We start from the raw sequence: 22,534 nt of genomic DNA, 5'->3' as shown, positions 1-22,534 counted from the left end.
CTAGGACCATACACTGGCCTCATTATGTTTTTCTCTTTCTGTTTATAGGATGCTCAAGTTGGCATTACTACGTAACCATGCCAATGCCAGCCTCCACCTTCACAATTGCAGTAGGATCCTGGACAGAAACGAAGCCAGAGATCTGCTCATCAAATGATCTGGCGACAGAGAGATCCTTCTCGCCTTTCGAGGCTGACTTCAGGTTTGTACTTGGGAACTTGCTGAAAAACAAACACTTGAGGGAGCAGTATGATGCATTTATTCCAAGCACTGGGAATGTGAGTCATTCCTGCTGAGAAATTAAACCAAAATATGATTAATCAAAGCAGGAAAAGCCCTGCTGGGAGAGAAAGAGAGTTGAGAGGCAGAAATGTGGGCATATTGTTTACGCAGAAAGAAAGAGAAAAGAAATACATATGAAATCCTCTGTGTAGTCAGGTGAAATATTTTTATGTGTTTCATTAAGTCAACAGAATCTTCAGATTCAATACTTTCCTTCTACACCTTTTAACTTTGGTTTTCAGTACTTACTTGTTCAAAAACACAACTTAATAGAAAGAAGTTGCTTGTCTGATGGACTACCTTGTAGGCCACTCTGCTGTTTTGGTTCCATGACTGCTATTAGCAATGCGTTTGTAGGTGAAGCCCTACAAACGTGGGGGGAGTCAGCCTCCTTAGGAGCACAGGACATGAGGAAGCTGTCAGACAGCCATTGGGTTATGAGAATCTTGCTGGGTCAGGGCTCTGTTAACTTCAGCAGCAATGTCTTCTTTTTCAGGGTGGATCAGAGAAAATCGGTTTAAAGTTTTTAAAAATTAGTATAGGCCCTTGGATATTTACTTGCAGCCTCCCGAGGCATTCACCTATTTCTAGTTTTCAGAGCCAATAGGGAGGAGAATGCACATATGCGGCACAGAAGTGTGCTCATTGTGCATTGTTGCATCATGCTTTATTCCTAGGACTTTGACAGCCACCTCAGTTTAATCTTTTTTCCTGTTTACAGAAAGTCACTAAGTCAGTACCTTTTGGTGGAGAGTAATGAGACAGATGCTTAGTTCATCCTTGAAAACCAACTAAGATACACTCCTAGTGTAAATTCCTTTTGTTTTATTTTGCTATGTTGCTTTCATTCTTACCACATTGACAGCAGTGGTTGGTATCCTTAGGAGATAAAGCCATTGAGGCCTCTCTTAACATAGGCATGACTTATTGCTCACATTTACTTTTTGGAGGAAGGGAAGTAATTTCTACTTCCTACTCAGTAACTTGCCTATTTTGGACTGTCAGCCCTGAGCTATATAGAGGATCCTAGATTGCTTATTGGATTTTACTTATGCACTCTTGAGGGAAGAAGAGAATTGTGGACAGAAGTGACATGCTGCTTTCACATGGGAACATTTAAGTGCATGTGCAACCCTCCGATGCTCTCTTCCCTGGTTACTGAGATCACAGAGTAGGCCTCACTTTGCAGTTGCAGGCAGCCTAGACTTCTGAGTGGGGAGGACAGGTGCCCTGGAGAGTCACTTGGATTCACAGTGCATTTGGTATGAGTGAGAAATAACCTTGTTTTTCCGTTAAGCCACTGAAACACTGGGGCTATTTCTTACTGCAGCATATCCTAGCCTATCCTGAATTGATACAGAAGCCACTGGATGTGTCAGTCAGGGAAAGTCTTGATCTAAATGTCATCTCAGTTAGTTCTGAGGATAAACCTATAAGTTAGATAGGCCTTATTATCTCCATTTTTCACATAAAGATACTGAAGCTTCAGACAGCAACTTGTTCATGTTCATAACCCTACTGAGTTACAATGCCCAGATTCACATCTGGGCTTGACCCCCTAGACAGGTGATTCAGAATCTTGCCTGGAGACTTTTAAAAACTCTATGTAACATCCATACCTCACCTGGAGTCTGATCAACCTTCCCACCTGGAGAATCAGCACCATGATTGGGCCACAGTTGTTGATTGGAATCTGTCATGTTAGAATAGAAAACAGAAGTTGAGAGCATTGCCTTTGAGGCCGAAGGTGCCATTTCTACTGATTGGGTATGTCTCTTTGAGCAAGCCATACTTCCCTTCTCTGTAGAATAAAGACTTTGTTCGGGGTTCTCAGATTCTTTGTGGTAAAGAAGCACTGTGCTCTTCATCTACACTCTCAGGACTCACTGACTCTTAGGGGAGGTGTGCACTGAAAAATGTGCGCCTTAGGAAGAGAGGCGAAAGCAAAGATAGAAATTTGTTATTTTGTCCTTCTAGCCATATTCCCAGAGACACGAGGTGGGGGAGTGGGCAGCAGCCATTTCTCGTGTGTGCTCTTTGCTGCCCAGAAGTAACTGCAGTGGCTTTTCACTCTTCTTGCACCCATAATTGTGATGGGAGCAGGATATAGACAGATCGAGTGGGGATTCTGGGAAGAGATGGTATCGGAAATTCCTACTGGGGTATAGGGGAAGGGGTAAATCTGTTTCCTCTTTTGTCCTCCTGACTCAGAACCAATTGAGAAACAGACAGAAGGAGAGCAAAATAAAGGTTTTTTTGGTTGACAGAAGCTGGATGGAGGGAGTGTTCAGGTGCACAGTTTCAGTGGGCTTTCTAGTACTTCATTTCCAAATTAGACAAACTTACCCACCCACCCAGTGACCCACCCAGCTGGACCTCTGCCAGCCTCCACAACGCAGATGCACACAGACTGCCTAACAGCCAAAAGTAACCCCTCTGTGGGCAAGCGGATTAAACAAGAGAAAGCCCAGAGTGGCAAGCCAGTCTGATCAGCTGTGGAGAGAGGTCAAGGGTGCCACTCCGGGGAAGCATGTCCTTGTATGGAAACGAGGGCCTGCGGAATGGAAGCCCTCCCGCACGCCCTTCCACGTCTGACATGCTATGACTAAGTTTTCCCTCCGTTTATCACTGTGCTTGTCCATCAAAAATGTACTGCTGATAAATTAGTAGCTTACATTTGCTTAATCCTTCCCTGGCTGCGTGCTTCATGTGTGCTGTCTTTAGTCATCAAAGGGTGGCTTTGTGTTTTTATCCATTAAATCTTTGGCTCCATGCTAAGTTTGCCAACAGAGGTGCTCTGAAGTGCCAACCGCAGTGGTGTTTTTGGTTATGTTCACATCTGGTCCCCTTGGCTCCCCCCGCAACACCCCACCCCCGCCACACTGCCCTTTTCTACTTCAAACCTTCCTAAGACCGCCAGTTCAATTCATGTAGATGTAACATATACAGGGGCCTTATATACCACAGGCTTGCATTTGCCTGAAGTGTTCATCTGGGTCCCAGAAATCTGGCCAAAGTATTGGTCACTGAACTTTTGATCACTGTTCATGTGGCCTAAATTATCGGAAGAGCATTCTCTCTTCCAGCTCCAGTTCCACACATGCTCTAGCCCATTCTGGGTGAGCAAATATGTTAGTTAACAGGCACTTAGGTAAACTTTTGACAGTTTATCAATTTTCTTTGGCTGCAGTATAACCTTCTCCAGCCACAGGGGAATCTTTGTGTTATGTTTAACCTCTCAAAAGGCCTTTGTTAAAGCATTGTCTTCACTTGGGGGCCATACAGTTTAAGCACGACATGGAAACTTGGATAAAGTTCAGAGGACTCAGGGAGAATGATTGAAAGCATGGAAAGCAGGCAACCCAAAGAAGAAAAGGCATTGAGGCTGTTCATTCTAAAGAAGGGAAGACTTGGTAGGGGAAGAGGTCTTCTTTAGAGTTGTAAAGGCGATGAAAATTTCCCTTGTGGACCTTGGAGGATGAATGCTGTTTCTATCTCTTTGAGAGTCTGGAAAAGAAGGAATAATATATATATAACATATTATACATATATATACATCATAGGAAGAAATGCCAATTTCCAGTACACCCTTCACTATGAAGGAAGCCTTTCCATATCTTTCTGGCTTGGTTTGATTTCTCCAGCCCTTGCTCCCTCAAGGTATTTCGGCTTTCTGTCTCTTATTGCACCCATCTCAATTTGCTTTGCAATGTACTGAATGCCCTGAGAAAACGCATCCAGCTTCCAGACACTGCTACATCACTGTATATATCGACATCATTGTCAACAATTCACCAGGGGCCGGGGCTGGTGCTGGCATTTTTAACACTCGTGATTTTTACGGTAAGCAAGCATCTAATCTGCTTGCTGAAATACGTTAATAAATTGTGTAAACTGTGTCACTGTACCTTTCAGAATTTAAAATTTTTTCTCCCAAGAGAAAAAGCTCCTCACAGATAGGGTTGGAGATTTATTCATACGTGTGTACACGGCAGCATCCTCTGAGGTGCCTTGAATAGAGCAAGGATGCTGGAAATATTTACTAAATTGTCAGGTTGAACCGAGGAAGGGGTTTGTGAGTAAAGGCTATGCATTCCCAAGGGAGACTTTTCTAGCCATTCCTTTTGAACCTATGACAGGGAAACATTTGTGTCAGGTGGTTCTAGTTCAGAACCTTCTCGAAACAAGAGGATGGCTGAAGGAGAACTTCCTGACAGTTTTCAGTCTTGTGATTATGAGTAAAACACGGTCACTCTTACTCCTTGGAAGGACCTCTTATAAAATAATTTCAGCCTAGAAATTGTATGAGAGGGAACCAGTGATCAGGTTCCCATCATTTACTAGCCTAACATGTATTTCACCAGTTCTTCCCACTCTTGCCCACTAATGGGCAGTAACTACAAGGAGAGCAGGAAGCCAGGGAACCACAGACCAGCTGAGCTCAGCTTCGAAAAAAATCCAGGATCCCCGTTAACTCAAGAAGCATCATGAAGTATGTAGAGAAGGAGGGTCAGCAGCGAGGAGCTTATGATGGTTCACGATGTGATGAAAAGAATAGTTCTTACTCTTTAGGAATGTTATGTGGATTAATTGGAATAATGTATATAAAGTGTTCAGAACAGTGCTTGTCACATAGTAAATGTTCAGTAGCAGTTGTGGTAGGAGTTATTATTGTTTATTCTTATTATAGTTAGTATTACATATTATTAATTAACAATCGAGTATTATTAATAATCTGTACTATTAATATATTTACTCTGGTTACAAGTCTGGGCACAAGGAAGAGGTATTTACAAATGCTTGGTTTGTTGGTATTGAGAGTATATTGGAGCAGGCACACATACAGAGATTAATAACTGAAGGTTAGTGTGAAAGGAAGATACAGCATCTTTGCGTTAATACTGGTTCTGTGGGAGACTATTCTTGACTCTGTGCAAGGACAGTGTTGCCTCACTGCTTCAGGAACGTGGCTGTTGTATGAAGAGGGGCTTCTGTGGCGGGTGGTCATGGAATCACAGAGCCAGAAGAAATCTTAGGAACCATTTTAGGTTTTCTGTTTGTTTTTAATTAAAGCATAATTAACATACAACAGAATGCATGGATCTTAAGTGTTTGGCTTGATGAGCTTTTGATGATTGTATGTACCCTAAACCAGACAGAGAACGCTCTATCACCCCCGTGAGTTCCCTCACACCCCCTTCCAATCAACTCCTCCCCTCCCCCCAGCAGCCACTTTCGTGAGACCATGTTAGAGATGAGGAAAAAAGAGGCCCCAGATACTGAGTTGCTTGCCTCAGGTCACAAGTAGCCAGTCTGAGAACAGACTCTGAAGCCTAGGTTTCCTGATCCCCGCGTTAGGAACACACGTGTGGCTTCCCAGATGCCATTTCCATTTTTATTGGGAGCCTTAATGGTCTCACATAGCTTGATTATAGCTAGATTGCCTTAAAGTCCTGCATATTCTCCCAGGCTTTGATTATGAAAAATGGTGCTAGTTCACACAACTGGAATGACCTTCATTACCCTGGCTAGTGCCATGCCTGTCCAGAGAGAATTTAACTCACCTTTTCTTTTGAACGAAGTGGCTTTTTTGGGTATACCTTTGGCTACCCCAAACTATTCTCTAACCTTTGACTGAATTGATGCATCAGCACAGTACTTGTCATTAGGTGGACAATTGCAGCCTTTTCAGTTAGATGTTTACCTATAGGCACCTATACTCACTCTCTGTAAGGCAAGGTTATCAATCCAGGCACTTTGGCTAGCGTTCAATGTCAATAATGATGTTCTTCCTGTCACTTTATCCTGGCAGAAGTTTTTATGGGTCTCCACCCATTTCTCTTACCCTAAACTGTGGTGAAGTGTCATCAGTGCTGGAAGCTGTGTTCTATGTCCCAGGCTGGTGGAGGGCAAGGCTTATCTCCATAGCTGCGTGGATCTCCTTGGGCAGTGCTGGCCTTGGATGGGTGAAAGTCACTTCAGAAACGTGGAGAGGAATTACTGTTGCAGTCTGCCCTTATTGGGATGTGCCAGCATTTTTTCAGTATTCAGTATGAATCTAATAAGCACCTATGGTTAGAATTATAATTTGTAAATTTAAATTAGAGAGGCTTTCCATTCTGTTTGAATAAAGGATGTGTTAACTGGTGAAAAAATAGAGTTTCCTTTGATGTTGGTTTCTTTGGGTAGATAAGTTCTCTTGAGGCCTCTGAGTCAGGTTCTAGGAATTCTTTTTCAGCTCCACCTTTGACAGAATAACTGGCAGTGGTCAGATGGTATGGGCTGGGCTCTGGTCTGTTTCCTTAAAAGGTTGATTCAGTTAAATTTGTATTGAAAGTGGATTGGGGGAAATACCGTATCAAAGTGCCTCTGTATTCCTTAACAGCACAACTTTTGATGGCCTGTAAAGAACAGCTAGGTTACTTTTCAGTAAAATGGATTGTATTCTTTTGAAAAGCTTTGTCATTTGGTCCGCGTGATACATCACTGAGTCTGTATCTCTTTTTCTTTTTTTATTAATTTATTTATTTTTGGCTGCGTTGGGTCTTCGTTGTTGCGCATGCGGGCTTTCTCTAGTTGCAGTGAGCAGGGGCCACTCCTCGTTGCGGTGCACGGGCCTCTCACTGCAGTGGCTTCTCCCATTGCAGAGCATGGGCTCCAGGCACGCAGGCTTCGGTAGTTATGGCACGCGGGCCCAGTAGTTGTGGCTCTCAGGCTCAATAGTTGTGGCGCACGGGCCTAGCCACTCCGTGGCACGTGGAATCCTCCCGGACCAGGGCTTGAACCCGTGTCCCCTGCATTGGCAGGCAGACCCCCAACCGCTGTGCCACCAGGGAAGTCCCGAGTCTGTATCTTTTATTGTAGAACATTTCAGAGTGGGATCTTTAACTTGGTTGCACTGTCCGTTCCTTTCTTAGTTGCAAATTGTCCCTGAATTGGAGAAGATTTTCCTCGTAGTGACATTTGAAAGGCACCTTTTTGAGGGCAGGAAATTGCTTTTTATTTTGGTGGGGGGTTGTTTTGTTATTTTGAATCTTGGAGGTTCCCCCTATTTATTCTAAGAGAAGATTTTACTACTTTTACTTAGCTTAGATTGAAAATAGTCAATTCAGCACATTGATAAGTATTTTGACCTGTAATTTTCCACCACTGTGCAGAAACAGACAAGCCAAGAACCAAAATGAACTGCTTTGCTTATAAGCCCATCAGAGCCACTGTCTCCTAGAAGTTGTCTGTGTCTGTGAGAGTTCCTCATCTCCATGGCAAGAGGAATAAACCTGATTTACCAATAAAACGCATCTCTTTATTTCGTGTTGTTCCCAGGTATGTTGGTGTTTGTGGTCACATGGAATACCCCTGCCGCTTCCAGAATGCTTCTGCCACCACCCAGGAGATAATTCCTCATCGGGTCTTTGCTCCAGTGTGCCTGAAGGGTGCCTGCCAAGAGACCCTTCTGCCACTGATCCCTCCCTGCCTCTCCGCAGCACACTCTGTCCTGGGAACACACCCGTTCTCCAGGCTGGATGTACTCATTGTCCCTGCCAACTTTCCGAGTCTGGGGATGGCCAGGTACGTTGTTCTGTTGTGGCTCCTGGAGAACATGCTGTGCATATTTTTTGACTACTTCTTGCTTTCCCTGAGCTCTGTCAGAGCCGTCGTTTGATTAGGTTGGAAGGGCCATCTCATTGCTGCCTTGAGGGACGGTGTGTGTATACTCCACCATGCATGAGCCTTTGGGTGTCACGGGCTCAATTCAGTTGCCTTGAGAATAAACACTCACGTTGTCGCTGGGATTGAGAACACACTGTGCCCCCAGAATGGTGTATGTTGGATTGTGGCTAATCAGGGGCTGGTTAGCTCAGGTGGTGAGAGCATAATGCTAACGAGCCCAACGTCATAGCTCTGGGCAGAGTCACACAACTTGGTTCTAGAGCACAGGCTGCTCGCGTAATCCCGACCAGCTGTCTCATCCATTCTCACCACTGGTCACAAGGGCAATGACTTGAGAGCCCCTGTGTCAGAGAGACTGTGGATGAATCAGTGTAAATCTATCACCGCTGCTAGAAAAACAGCTCAAAGCAGATGGCTCACTAGGGAAGGCTAAGGGGGTCACTTGTCTTGCTACTATTTTTTAATATAATAAATGTATTATTCTTTTTGTCATCCCAGTTTAGTTCCTATGGAAAATCAAGACCTGAAAGTTGAACCTTTTCCTATATGTAATTTATGCCTAAAATTCATTCATTAATGCTATTGTTCATTCAGTAATAGGTAACTGCGTTTCACTCAGTGTTTTACTTGGTTATGTACTCAGGATTTTCTTGGTTATATTTCTGTTTGAAAATCTTAATCATTAACAGTGAATATGCTCGACTAAGGATGGGAAAAATAAGCTCATCGAAACATGTGACTTTAAGTTTTTCCCTATTAGTCAAGGAAATTCCTGCTGCCAATTAATTTCTATGCTTTTGAACAGCTGTCATTTGTGGTGTTTTCCCTGAAAGCTGCACACATTCTTAGTAAAACCCATGAGTAGAAAAGAACTGACCAGAACATTTGCTTTTGATCTTTACTACATACGTATACTTTTTAAAAGCTGGCTGGTAGTCTTAGTCCTTGAGGAGATCTGAGAAGGTCATTTAGACTGATGTTTATCCTATATTCATGAAGATGATAGCAATGTAAAAACTTGGATAATTATATATATTTGGTTATGTGCCTCATGTAATTGTCTTGGCTGTCTATATATAGAATTTGTCTTAACAAGGGGTCTTCTTTGGTCCCTTTGAAGAGTCTGCTGGACTTAATTTGAGTGGAATTACTGGCAAAGGAAGGGTCGTTTGTTAAATGTTTCTGATTTGTACACCGTTTTGAGGGACCGTGTTTATTTGGGAGTTTTTAGCACTTTATGAGAGTTGCAGTTTTTCAGGGCATGTTTGCTAACAGTTCCATGTTCTGACCTGAGGGAACCAGAGGCATAGTATTTTTCATACAGAGAAACTTATTTATTTTCTATAGCTCCTTTCTGATATCAGTCTGCCAAAACCAGAATTTGTTGACCTGTAGGCCAATCTATAAAGCTTTTTTTCTTAAGTTTGTGTGCCCAAGCTGTGTGTTTGCTTCTTTTTGAGATATTTAAATTGATTTAAACATGCTTAAATCTGTTTTTTTAACGTAGTAAGCCTAAGTACCCTACGGCCAAATGGTACTGGGCACAAATGTCAAAAACTGTGATGGTGATAATAACTTAGCAGGAACAAGACTGCTTTTATGCTTAAAAACAGGAGAACCGTACATTTAAAAATTTGTGGTTGGTTGTCAAATACCATTTTTTTCCTTCTTTTTAGACTGTGGAAATAGTCTGCCCTGGTCTAGATGTTTTCCTGGGCTTAGTTACCTCTCCCTGTATTTGAACAGTGGAGGGGGGATTGTGGTATCTTCCACTGCCAGTTGGGGGTGGGGAGGCACTGTTTTTCCTAACTCTGACCTAAATTGATTCCACTTGCTTGGCTTGACTCTCTCGGGATCCCAACACCTTGAGCCACATGCAACTGAGTGAGGTTTATGACTCAGCTGGCTCCTGGGGCCCTGTTGCCTTATTTATGGTCAAGTCTTTGCTTGGGGCTCTATAAAGCAAACTGGAACAAAAATGACAGTCTTGTAGGTCAATTCTGTACCCTAAAGAGGAGTAGAGAAACCCCAAGTCTAGTAGGAGCCATTCAAGAAGACGTCTAAGAGAAAAACAAATACCGTATGCTAACACATATATATGGAATCTTAAAAAAAAAAAAAAAAAAATGGTACTGATGAACCTAGTGGCAGGGCAGGAATAAAGACGTAGACATAGAGAATGGACTTGAGGGACACGGGCTGGGGAGGGGAAAGCTGGGGCGAAGTGAGAGTAGCATCGACATATGTACACTACCGAATGTAAAATAGTTAGCTAGTGGGAAGCAGCAGCATAGCACAGGGAGATCAGCTCGGTGCTCTGCGACCACCTAGAGGGGTGGGATAGGGAGGGTGGGAGGGAGGCTCAAGAGGGAGGGGATATGGGGACATATGTATGCATATGGCTGATTCACTTTGTTGTACAACAGAAACTAACACAGTATTGTGAAGCAGTTATACTCCAATAAAGATCTATTAAAAAAAAAAAGACATCTACACTGAAATTTGCCATTGTCCTATTAGTTGTAATGCACTGGAGATCAAAGGATTCCTTGGTAAATTAAATGCTTCTTTCCTGAGTCCACATTTTATAAACATGTATGTAAGATCATAAATTCCATACCTCTGGATTTCTTTAGTGACTAGGTCTTAATCATAATGAATAACATTTTACATAAACTTAGTATTTTTTTTTAGTAGATGACATTAAGCAGTCCCACATGAACTAAAATGGGTGAATTATTAATAAAAGTTTTAAAAACTTTTGGGATAATATCCCTAATGATTTCACTGTATTTTGCATATTACGTATCATAGTTCACATGAATAACCTTAAAACTCTCCTCTCTGAGTCTGTTTTTGAGCCTGATTCTGATATTTCAATAAAGCAAGAAAAAAACGTTCATACAATTTGAATGTATGATAATGACAAATCAATTTATAACAAAGTAAATAATAAACAGACAACAGTTTAGAATTTGGAGTGTTTTTCAAACATAGCAGTAACTAGAACATTTATCAATACCGCACTTCATGATTTTTGTCACCTTTTAATATACTAGGGACTGTTACTTATCAACGCCTCCCCTTTTTCTGAATCACTGCTCCAGGGGAGAGACACTTTCATTCTATTCTGATTTTAAGAAAAATGACTAGTTTGCCTCTAAGGCACTATTCACAGTTCCATTCCCATCCTTTTCTCATTTTGTAAATGTGGGCTTTCTGTTTTTGTTTCATTTTACTTTTGCCTTCTATAAAGGCTGAATCTGCCATATGAGGAGCTGTGGAGTGTACGTTTCTTGGATTGAGTAATATGGTATCTAAATGAAGATAGGAATGCATTTTAAATGAGTCTCTAATGTATAGAACAACTCTCTTCATGTTGGTGTAATTAGCATTCTGCCATTTTCATTGTGTCCTCATATTTTCTCAAATGTCTCAGCCAGGCATTGACTAGTAAGCCTAATTTCCTAGGTATTGCAAAATTCATGAAAGGAGTTCGTCATCCTCCTTACACTCTTTGTTATAATAATAATAATGTTGATGGAATAATATCCTGGAATCAGATTTATGACAGTTGTCTCAAAATTAACACCTCAGTCTTACCTCTGCGTATGTTTGTAATAAGTGCTTTGCTCCACCATTTGTCTTTCAGCAGTTCACAATTACATGTCACGGGGTGTAATTAGGTTGGCAGAACTACCTTGCTGACATCGAAATATGTTCTTGTTTTTTTCCTCCTCTATTTGAATTTGAAGAATCTTCTGCAAATTATTTCAGAGTGGTTTTATGTATAGAGCATTGAATAAAAAAGCCATGTCCTCTATGGCTGTGCTTCCCCACTCTACCATTCACGTGTAGTTTCACCCCAGTCCTTCTTGGAAAACTGGGGACAAAAAAAAAAGGCAGCAGTGTGGTTGATGATAGGTGACCAATTCTGCTTTGATCTTTTTCCCTCTGGTTCTGTACCAGATTGTCTCGTTCATCAGTTCATTTGTTTGTTTATTTATTCATTTACTCATTCTTAAAGTTCTATTAAGCGCGTACTGTGTGCCAGGTAGGATTTAAGATGCTGAGTCTACAAGGGTGAACAAGGTTGATGAAATCTCTATCATTACGGAACTTACATTCCAGTCAGGGGAGAAAATAGTATACATGAAAACAAACAACTAAGATGTGTGCTATGAAGAAAATATAGCCACGTTAAGTGACAGAGTAACTGGGGACCAGTAGCGTCGTTAGGGTGAAGAGGCAAAGGCTTCTTTAAAGAGTGACTTTTGCAGTGAGACTGAAGAACAGGAAGGAGCCAGTCTTGTGGTAATCTGGTGGGAAAGCAACTCAGGCTGAGGGAAGTTCAAGTCCAAAGGCCCCAAGGGAACCGTTGTAATGGGCTGGAGGAGCAGAAAGAAGGCCAGCACGGCTAGAGAGCAATGAGCTTTTAGAATGGCTTCCCTTAGACTCATTTTGGGCACCAGGAAATGCCATGGTCCTGCAGGGCTTGGGTCACCTGAGCCACCCATACACCCATGTGAGGAAAGTGAGGGAGAGCCACTAAGAAAGGGCAGAGGTTGAGCAGAGATTGATGGTTCCACGCAGTCCTGTGTATACGGAGAGAGTTGTCAGAGAGGTCAAATCGTTTCTCGGCTTTCTGGGGACCAGTGGTGCCATAGCATCTTGTGACTGACTGATTGGAGCCTGACTTGGCTTAGCATCTACTGTGCTTGAGCAGAATTCTCCACTGAGGGGGCATCAGAGCACTTGGCACCCAGACTGGCAACTCTCCCCAGTGGCTGCTGGTTGATTTCTTGCAAGCTTTTTTTTTAACACAACAGGTCACAAGGAGGGAGGCATTATTTATATGTTTGCTCAGCCTAATTTTTAAGGTTTTTAAAGACTGAACAAAAATAGGACTAATAAGTAAAGAACGTAGAGAAATAATGATCAATTACTGAAATATCTTCAGTGCATTTCACAGTGGAGCAAAACTATAAAGCTCCCTATTACACATAACTTGTTCTTAAAAGATTTGATCGTGCAATAAAAGGCTTCTGAATGCTTGTACTAGTTCCTGACTGTTGCATGCCCAATTTTCTTAAGTACCTCAATTTGCGGATAAGCGGTGTGCACGTACATGCCCAAGAGTGAGTGTAGCCAGCTCTCCTTCCGCCTCCTCCTCCTGGGGTTAGACAGGGTATTGCCCTGTTTATTCTTATCTCCCAGCCAGTGTGTAATAGAATAGGCAAAACATAACATGCTGGTACAAAGGGCCTGTTGTTTTCAGTCTTCTGATTGTGTTCCTTTCTGTTGGGGAAGGAAGCAGTCGTAAATTTTTGTCATTATCTTAAGTAGCAAGGTTTCACAGTTTGGGGAATTATTCTTTTCTTCTTCTTTGTTAGCTTCTACTTGAATTTTTGGCTCCCCTAAACCAAAAACTGCTATACATTTAAACAATCCTCCTATAGATTTCAGGGGCTGTGACCCCTTGATTTCAAGGCAGGATGCAACCATAGTGATTCTTTCCTTGGGGAAACTGATTTTGAGCGAGAAATTTGTGTACCTTTCGGTTCACCAAGGTTGCCAGCTCCTCTGCTCTCTCTGATGTGCTGTGGATTTTGGGGTCTATGTGTGGGTTTAATTTCTTTGCTATTGTTGCTGTTTGTTTCCCAGACTTTAATAAATTCTTCTTTCTGCATGGATTGTTTTAAAAAGTATTTTGAAGGAGCACTTCTTTCCCTGTTTTCCTCTATAACTCTTTTCTGTTTTTACAAACAGGTGGGTGTGAATGATAGAAAGCAGCTCATACCTTCTTTTTTTTCCTGTAAAATTTTAATCCTTTGTTTACTGGCACGCCTGCCATTGCTGGAGCAATGAGCAAATAGGATATGTTGTGAGTAGCAAGGTCCACAGGTCCACACGAGGGGGCTCAGGCCCCCTCAGATGCTTCCCCTTTGTTGCTTTCTTTGTGTTTATTTCTCCACTCTGTTTTCTATTTCTATTTTTCTTCTTAAGAAAATTATTTGACTTTATTTTCCTCCTATCTTACAGAGAAGGGCTTTCCCCTTCTAATGTGTTCTGGTTCTTTCATTTTTCTTTCTTGAAATAGAAACAGGTATTCACAAGGCGATGTTCTTCTGGGACTCTGGAAGCCCTTGACTGTGATTATTTGGTTAGTTTTGACAATATCAGTCTGTAATGATTGAGACAGGAGTGAAAAGGTGTGCATATGCTACATTCTTTACAGCGCAGGTACAGGAGAATATATGACGTCCCCAGGTCACTTAGAGCTGGGAAGTCAGAGACAGAAGTAAAAGGGCCTCATCCTGGGATGGCTGTCAGAGCCTGGGGTTCAGACTTAGGCAAGACTTATCTGTAACCCTCTCTGAGGTATATATATTTGCTTCAAGGTCCCCCTGTAGAATCATAGTGTCATGGAGTCTAGTTGAAGATCAGTGTTCACTATGGGCTCGCTTTGACGCAACCATAGAATCTGGGTACCAGGCAAATTCCTGGATCACATGACTTTGTTGGGGCCAGATTCTCTGTATAGAGGAACAACAGGCAGAGTGAACTCACAGCTTTTGGCTTAGCCAGAATCTTCTTCTTGCCATCAAACAGCTGTGCTGCTTGTCAGATCCCGAAGTAGCATTTTATCACCATTTTACTACGATTCCTCACCCTCTGAAAGATTACGCTTAAGTGTTTTGTTTTCTTTGAACTGTTCTCCGCACACATAGACTGACAGTCCTACCTTCAGAGAACACTGCTGGGGCCATTCTTCAAGAGAAGTTGTCAGGCCTTTGAAAGGCCTTCCTGAAGCAATCATCCATCTACCTACGTTCGTAATCTTCTCTCTCTATTGATGTCATCGTAGGCCCCTAATCTTTTCCAGCCCTTGAGCCTGAGATGGCCAGTTGGCCCTACTTTTCCATTTTTCCATTGCAAAGAAAAGCCTTGTATTTTTTTCTCCTCTCAGTTATTTCTCTACAGAAGCACCATTACTGAATAGAACATACATTCCTTGGGTGAAAAAGTACCATGGAATTGAATGTGCAAAGTTGTCTGAGTTGGAATATTGCCAGTCTTGTGCGTTCTCACTCCTTGAAGCACTTCACAGAGTGAGCAAATGCTCCAGGCTTCTGGACTGTGTTGTGTGTGCGTGTGGCCATGGAGCGGTGTATGTATTTCTCTTAAGGCTAGACTCCTTTTAGGGAAAACACCAACTCCGGAAACAGTTCTCAAGCAAGGCACAATCTATGAATAGCTCTGCTCAAGGGAACATTGCCTCTCTTGTATGACAGCCATTGTGCATCTGGAGCCCACCACCGTCTGAGCCCCAGAGGCCTGTTTGCATAAAGTGGGTAAGAGATTGCCTTGTCCCTTTACCCACCCCTAGAATGTAATTGGAAGAGTATCCCAGCTACTTTTCTTAAAAAGAAGCATTAACTTTAAAAGGCCAAAGATGTGAGGAAACACTCCTTTAAAAGTGTGCTACTTTTTAAAAAATTGATTACTTTGTGGGATTTGTGGGCACATTGCAAAAGCCCACTCTGATTTAACCTCAGAGTGGAGCTTGAAGAAGCTTGAAATAGAAATGTTATATTTCTTGGTTAACTAACCATGCTGTTTATAGAGGTGCCTCCTCAGAAAGTCTAGACATTGTTCCGGAAAGACAGAATGCCAAATCTGCCCTTTATGTTCCCCGTCAGCTTGCTGAAAATGATCACATCCCCTTTTCTCCATTAAAATGGAAATCTTGGAATTCCATTTCATGAGAGTGTGAATGATACTCGGGCTCTCCAGCCAAAACTTAGGTTGGCCAAGGAAGCCGGGGTGCTCTTGTGAGCCTGGAGACTCACCACAAGGCCTTTGCTCCTTAGAGGCCCGCTTGCTGAGATATGCGGACTGTGGTTGGCGGATCCTCGTTTTTGAGTTAGTCTCCCCTAAGAGGAGACCCCGAGAACCTACTCTGAGAATGAGTCAGCTGCAGTTTCTAGCTTTTATCATACATGTGCAATTTGGCAGTTGGAAAGGATGGATGGGCAAAGCCAAGGACTCGTTCAGTAGACTCATATCAATGGACAGGTGTGATGAATGATGATGATTCTCTGGCTCCAAGGAAATATGAAATCTGTAGCCTAAATCAGGATTTTCTACCTAGGATCCAAGACGACTAGTCTTGTGGAATGTTTATAATGTGGGAAAAGGAACTGTGGGTTAATTACTTTAGGAAATGAATGGATTAAACAAAGTTAAAAGGGAGTCTTTACTGGAGGGCTTCTAAGAAAGCCTTTAATATCCTTATTATTCTGATTTAATATCCTGTCATATAGGTACCTCTCAAAGACAGGGCCATAATATGCAGTATTCCCCCAAATCTTATGCCCAGGGATCCCCCTTTACCATGCTCATTTCATGGGGCCGCTGTGGTCTCAAGAAAACCACCTGCTCAAAACACACTTTAGGAAATGATTCTTGGGGAAGAAATATCTTGGAGCCCATTCATTGCACAGCTGGCTGCGGAATCCAGCTTTCATGCTGTCAGTAGCAATTGAGGACTTGCCACGTGTCAGGTGCTGCTCAAAGGCCTTGCTTTACAGCAGTGAAGAAGATGGGGTCACCATTTAGTGCAGGAGGTCCCACACTTTTCTGACTATATATCAATTTTTGAACAATCACCCCTTCCATATATTTATATTTATTTATTAGTTGTATACACTTAGTACAGTGTTAATATATTAGGTATATTATAAAAAACACACAAAAATGGGAACTTAAAAGTTTCCGTAAGAAGAAAACAATTATGAAAGGAAGTTCTAACATTTCTCCCTGCACACCATTGGGTTGGCTAGTGCCCTAGGGTCTCTGCAGCTACCTGGGCCCCACCACGGAAACTCTGATTCAGTGGGTTTGAGGTGCCGTCTTGGCATCTGGAATGTTAACACTTCTGCCCAGGTGATTCTGCTGCAGGTGTTATTTTGTGGGGACTGTGAGGGTGTCTCTGGACAGGTAAGTGTCTCTTGGGAAGTTTTCACAGACTGTACACCCTGCCGTCTTCTCTCAGGTGAGCATGTTAGACTGAGGAAAGAGGATGGTGGGGAAGCTCCTTGGTGATGCTCTCTGCTTGTCTGTTATTCATAAGGAAGATGTGTTCCCCAGGAGCTGGGCCCAGTGACAGGCCAGAATCCTTGGCAAGTCACTGGGCCTCCCTGGACTAGTTTTCTTCTCTGGAAAAGTAAGGGGCTGATTTAGAATCGCCTGCAGAGTGTCTTAGAGCCTTAACATTCTTTGATTTGATTAGGTTTGAGTTTTATTTTGAACAGGAGTGGGGGTGACTCAGTTTCATTCAGTGATTTACACACAGGTATATTTTCTTTTTGATGTAAGGGCTAGTTAGATCACAAGCCTGCGATTTCCTTGTACTTAGGCACCTGGGCAGCAGTAGGCATTTAACTGTTAGGCCTGCAAGCAGGAGGTTCAGAAGGGGCCTCTCTTACCCCTAGTTAATTGCAAAATAAACAGATCTCAAGGTCAGGGGCCCCTTCCTTTCATAATAGCCCCCTCTGCTCTGTGCACCATCAATGCAAAACAGCATTTCCAAATACTACATCAGGAGTATGCTGCGTGGAAAAAGGCCTTCTTCCTTCAGCCTGGCAATTTACCACTCAGACCCCCTCCCCACATCTCCTCAAAGTTAGCAGCTAACTTGTCAGTCCCCCGTCCCCCACCCCCACTTGTTTTTAGCCTCCAGATATCTCCATTTGCAAGCCAATAAGTTGCACGTACATATGTTTGAACAGTTGTCAGGCTTCTCTGCTGCTCAAACTCTGCTTTGGTTTAAAACAAACAACAGCAGACAACCCGGGGAGGGGGATGGATGAAGACATTTCAGTTTAACCTGCAGGTGGTGTTGTTTTGACCTTGACAGTCAGCTTTAAACGACCTGTCAAGCACCTTTGTGTGCTTCTGGGCACACCCACCTGGAAGATATTATATCCCCTACGCTTTATGTGCCCCAGCAGGCAGGCACCAGGCCCCTGGATTTTGTTTTCATCGACGGAGGGTTAATGGATGCATGGCAGGACTTTACTGAGAGGGGCCCAGCTACAGATGCTGTTTTCATTTAATTCTGATTTCTCTTCTCCCTTGGCCTAACCTTCCCCGCCCCTAGGCTCTCCCCGCTACCCCCTCCAGTCTCCCTCCACCCCCAGTCAGCCTTCCCTGCTCTTTCACCCCCTCTGCTTGGCTTCAAACCATTTCTTCCTGTCTTTGATATCTCCTAGCAGAGCTGCAAGCAATCAGGAGATTACGGACCCCAGAGCTCAGCAAGGCACAATGCCTGGTAGGGGGCTCAGGCCCCGGTCCCCAGGCCACCACAGGAAATGGGACCCAGAAAATCTGCCAGCCTCCAGACGCTCCACCCTGGCCCCTGTGCCTGTCCTGGTAACCAGATCCCTGGGGTTGGGGGGTGAGGTACTTCCTCGGCTTAAGTGGTGTCTCAGGGGACAGACCTCTTTGGGAATAATTCTGACCTTTCCTATGTGGTCCAGGGTCATCTCTGTTGCATCTGTTTGAATTTTGTCTTTTTAAACTTTGAGCTTTTTTTTTTTTTTTAAATTATTTATTTATTTATTTATTTATTTATTTATTTTTGGCTGTGTTGGGTCTTCGTTTCTGTGCGAGGGCTTTTCTTTCTAGTTGCGGCAAGCGGGGGCCACTCTTCATCGCGGTGCGCGGGCCTCTCACTATCGCGGCCTCTCTTGTTGCGGAGCGCAGGCTCCAGGCGCGCAGGCTCAGTAGTTGTGGCTCACGGGCCCAGTTGCTCCGCGGCATGTGGGATCTTCCCAGACCAGGGCTCGAACCCGTGTCCCCTGCATTGGCAGGCAGATTCTCAACCACTGCGCCACCAAGGAAGCCCCAAAACTTTGAGCCTTTCTCCTGCCTTCTGAGACCATACAAGTTGGTGTCTGGAAGTTGGGGTGAGGAGAGTGAATGGACAGATGAAGGAAACCCCTTGGATTCAGCCTCATGCCTACAAATGCTTGGATAGTTTCAAGTTATTTGAGGATACAGATGATGGCTCTTTATTCCGGGAACCCCTCTTCTTTGACTTCCATGTGTAAGGCCCAAAGTTGTTGAAGGTAATCTGTACTATATTTCTAAAGGTAGAGGTGAAAGAGAGGGTGCTTGTTCTCAAGAACAAATGAATGTACACCTTATTATTCTGTAATACTTCCTCCAACATCTGAAGGGAAATAGGCCCAGATCTAGATGTTTACCTTTCTGACATTGCCACCGCCAACCATGTGTTCTCCCATTCAGTGGGCTCCCAGAGGTGCCTGGAGGAGAGAGTCTCTGCTGGTCCTCGAGATAACCTCCCTGAGATCTGACTGAGGATCTGAGAGGAAGATCAGTGCTAGTCAACGCATCCTCCTCAGCTCTCAGGAACCCTCCCAAGCCATGGCTGTGCATCACACTGTCTCCCTCCAGGGGACGCAAGCCACTTACTCTTCATAACCCCTGGCCTAGGGGCACCTCTGTGTAGGGATCTTATTATTTAACTTTTGGCACAAGTCCTTCCCTGGGATTTCCTGGTTGGAATGAACAGCAGAGGAGGCTGCGAAGTGTGTGGTGTGAGGGCAACTGGGCTATGTTTCCAATCACCAGGGGCACCTGGTCTCAGAGAACGTAAGAGAAGCAGAAATATGGGTGAGAAATGGCATTCACTTGTGTGCCCCTGCCCTTTTTTTTGGCCCAAGCTAGTTGAGCTGTGTTTCTGACATTTACAACCCAGGGCCCTGACTAATTTACAAGAGCTACTTCTTTTTTGCCTATACAAACAAAAGCATCATTAGTCCTTAGGATTAAAAAAAGAAGTCAGTGGCTTTGAGCAACTCTGGATCCTTTCCCTTCCAGCCTTTATTCTTTAATGATGATACCACCTGACTCTTTACAGGTTGTAGAGTGTCTCCATATACATATATGTTTGTGAGGATCAAGTGAGAGGATACACACACACACACATGCACACACACAACATATATAACATATATATACGTTCTCTCATTTGATCCTCCCAAACAAGCTCTCAGCCCCCTTCCATGGCCCGGCTGTCACAGGCTCCCCACAGCTTCCCTCAAGACCAGCCCTGTTGTGGCAGCTCTCCCCAGTGTGTCTGAGACCTGGAATCTCTGTTACTGAGTAAGGCCTCTCTGCCTAGCCCCTCCCATGATTCTCCTACTTTCTGCTCAGCCGAGTAGTTTATCTCGTGGGGTGATGAGTCCCAGCAGTTGCTGACAGCTGGGATCAGGGCCTCGGCTTCTGTGACTCTCGGCCTCTGAGGCATAGGGCAAGTGGAGCCTAATGATGGTTGTGTGCCTGAGCTGAGTGGTAGAAACCTGCAGGCCCACGCCTGGGTTGTGAGCTAACGAAGGGCGAGCCCCAGGCAACCAAGTGCACCTACTGTCTTCTCATTTCATTTATTTCTCCTTGGTTAGCCTGTAGAACTGCCGTGCTGTTACTGCATGTTTCTTCAGAGCCCGTGCTCGTCCTTCCCACCCTCGGGACACCATGTGAGATGGTGGAAAGAGAGTCCTGATTTTGCAGTCAGAAGACCAGGTGGCAATGCAACTGTGCCGTTGAGTGCTGTGAAACCTAGCCCGGTTACTCGTTTGTGAAAGCACTACTCACCTCCAGGACTCTTAGCGCATTAGATAAGATCATGTGTAAAACGCCCTCGGCATTGGTCCCTTTGTTTCAGTAGGCTTGGAGAAATTTGGTAGTTTTCTGGGTCAGAAAACACCTATGATTTATTGCTTATGGGTGTGAATCACAAACTTTAAGGTCCCTACCAACCCAGAATGTCCAAGATTCTCTGAAATAATAGCTGCAGCGAGAAGAAAAAAATAGGTGTGATAAGTAACCATGGTAGTATGAAAACATGAAAGGTTTGTTTCAAAGAGTCATTGAGTCCAGATTACTTAGATTGTACAAATGGAATTTCTTAATTCACTGAGGCAGCATTTTAGAGTAGCACCTATATTCTTGTCAGGTCTTCCTTTAGGGATGTAGCTTTAACTTTAGTAGTTTAAACATACATATTAACTTTTCTTCCCCTCAAAAGAACGTTGAAGAGGGCAGCAGAATAAAACCACTGGGCAGTTTTGGTTTAGGTCAAATGCATTTCTTAGTTCCTTTTCCATATCTAATAACAAATTAAAAGAAATCCTGATCTTCCGGGGATTTGGGATCCCACCTGGACTCGACTGAACTGTCCAAGCTCCTCTGGGGCTTTGGGTCCACCAGTTGGACAGTGGCCTCTTTTCCCCTCACTTTTGGGTCAGAGATTGAGCCCTATCCCCGCCTGAAGCAGCTGTCTCTGATCCGTCTCTGGTTCGTTCTTGGTATCAGAGGCATTATCTGACCTGTGCTTGAAAGGACTACACGATGGAAACTTCCGAAAGAACCCAGTGTTGCCGCATCTGCTGCTTCCAAATGGAGCGAGAGAGGCTCAGAGTCAGAAATAAGGCCAGGATGGAGGGGGCAAACAGCAGCAGGGTGGGGTGACTCGCACTGCTCTCCTTTGAATACCAGTCCCACTCTACAGCCTTTCCAAGGTCCCTCTCCCAGAAGCACACACAGCATTTTGTAAATAGTACCGCCTGTGTTGGTTGAGATAATCCTGTAGCCCAGAATGGCTCAAGACGCTTTTGCAAAGGAATCAATCTTAAAAGGCGTTTGAATAGTAAGTTTCTTTAGTAAAATTGTTTTCTACTTTTGTTCCCCACCTCTGTTTCCATCTACCCCATTCCTCTCATTCCTTATATACTTTTAGTAGCTTTTTGTATAACCTTCTGTGTCTAATTAAAAAACAAAATTCAACTGAGTAAATTTGAAGATCCCAATAAATTGGGTTTATTCAGTGATTCATGAATCGGACAGCAAGCAGAAATGTGCTCTGGGAAGCTGTACAAAATGGAAGATTTTTAAAGGCAGAAAGTGGGTGAACAAGGAAGTCAAAAACAAAAGAAAAGGTTGTTTCAGGCAAAGTCACCTTCCTTTGGAGGAAAGGTGCATCTGTCATGCAGATTACCTCACTGATGTTGATTAGGAAATTCCAGACTGATTGGTTGAAAATTCTGCTCCTGGGAGAGGCTGAAACTGCAGTTGTGCTAGGTATTAGGTTTTGGTTTGCTGATGTGGGGCTTAAGCACAAGTGACTTCATTTTGGACTGGTTGTTTCTTTTTTTAAGGAGTCCCTTCATGCAGATGCAATAATAAATAGCCAATAAAACTATACAGATTATTATCCCTGCTCCTTTTTCTTATACAAAAGAGGGCAGAGCACACACCCTGCTTATACTGTGCTTGTATCACTTCACATTATATCCTGGATTTCTTTCTATTATTAGGCCTTAGAGAGTTTTCTCATTCTGTTTTTATTTAGCTGCATGGTATTCTATTCTATGGATGTTCTCAGTTCATTTTTCCAGATTAGGGATCTTTGACTATTTTACTGCTGTAAACAATGCTGCATGGAACTGTTGGTGCGTTTTAGAGTCAATAAATTGCGCAAAGATTCTGTTAT

At 43.5% G+C, this 22,534-nt stretch overlaps 1 protein-coding gene across 1 annotated transcript in view; it reads left to right on the top strand.

Moving 5' to 3' along the window:
* Positions 1-22,534, top strand: part of AOPEP (aminopeptidase O (putative)) — a 372,310-nt gene that overhangs the window by 92,921 nt on the left and 256,855 nt on the right. The window contains 2 exon segments of the mRNA XM_082401307.1: positions 49-202; positions 7,606-7,851. Coding sequence (XP_082257433.1) covers positions 49-202; positions 7,606-7,851 — 400 coding nt within the window.

The sequence above is a fragment of the Balaenoptera borealis genome (genome assembly GCF_965194805.1).
Source record: "Balaenoptera borealis genome assembly, chromosome: 8".
NCBI classification, from domain to species: Eukaryota; Metazoa; Chordata; class Mammalia; order Artiodactyla; family Balaenopteridae; genus Balaenoptera; species Balaenoptera borealis.
This window is presented reverse-complemented; position numbering and strand designations above follow the sequence as displayed.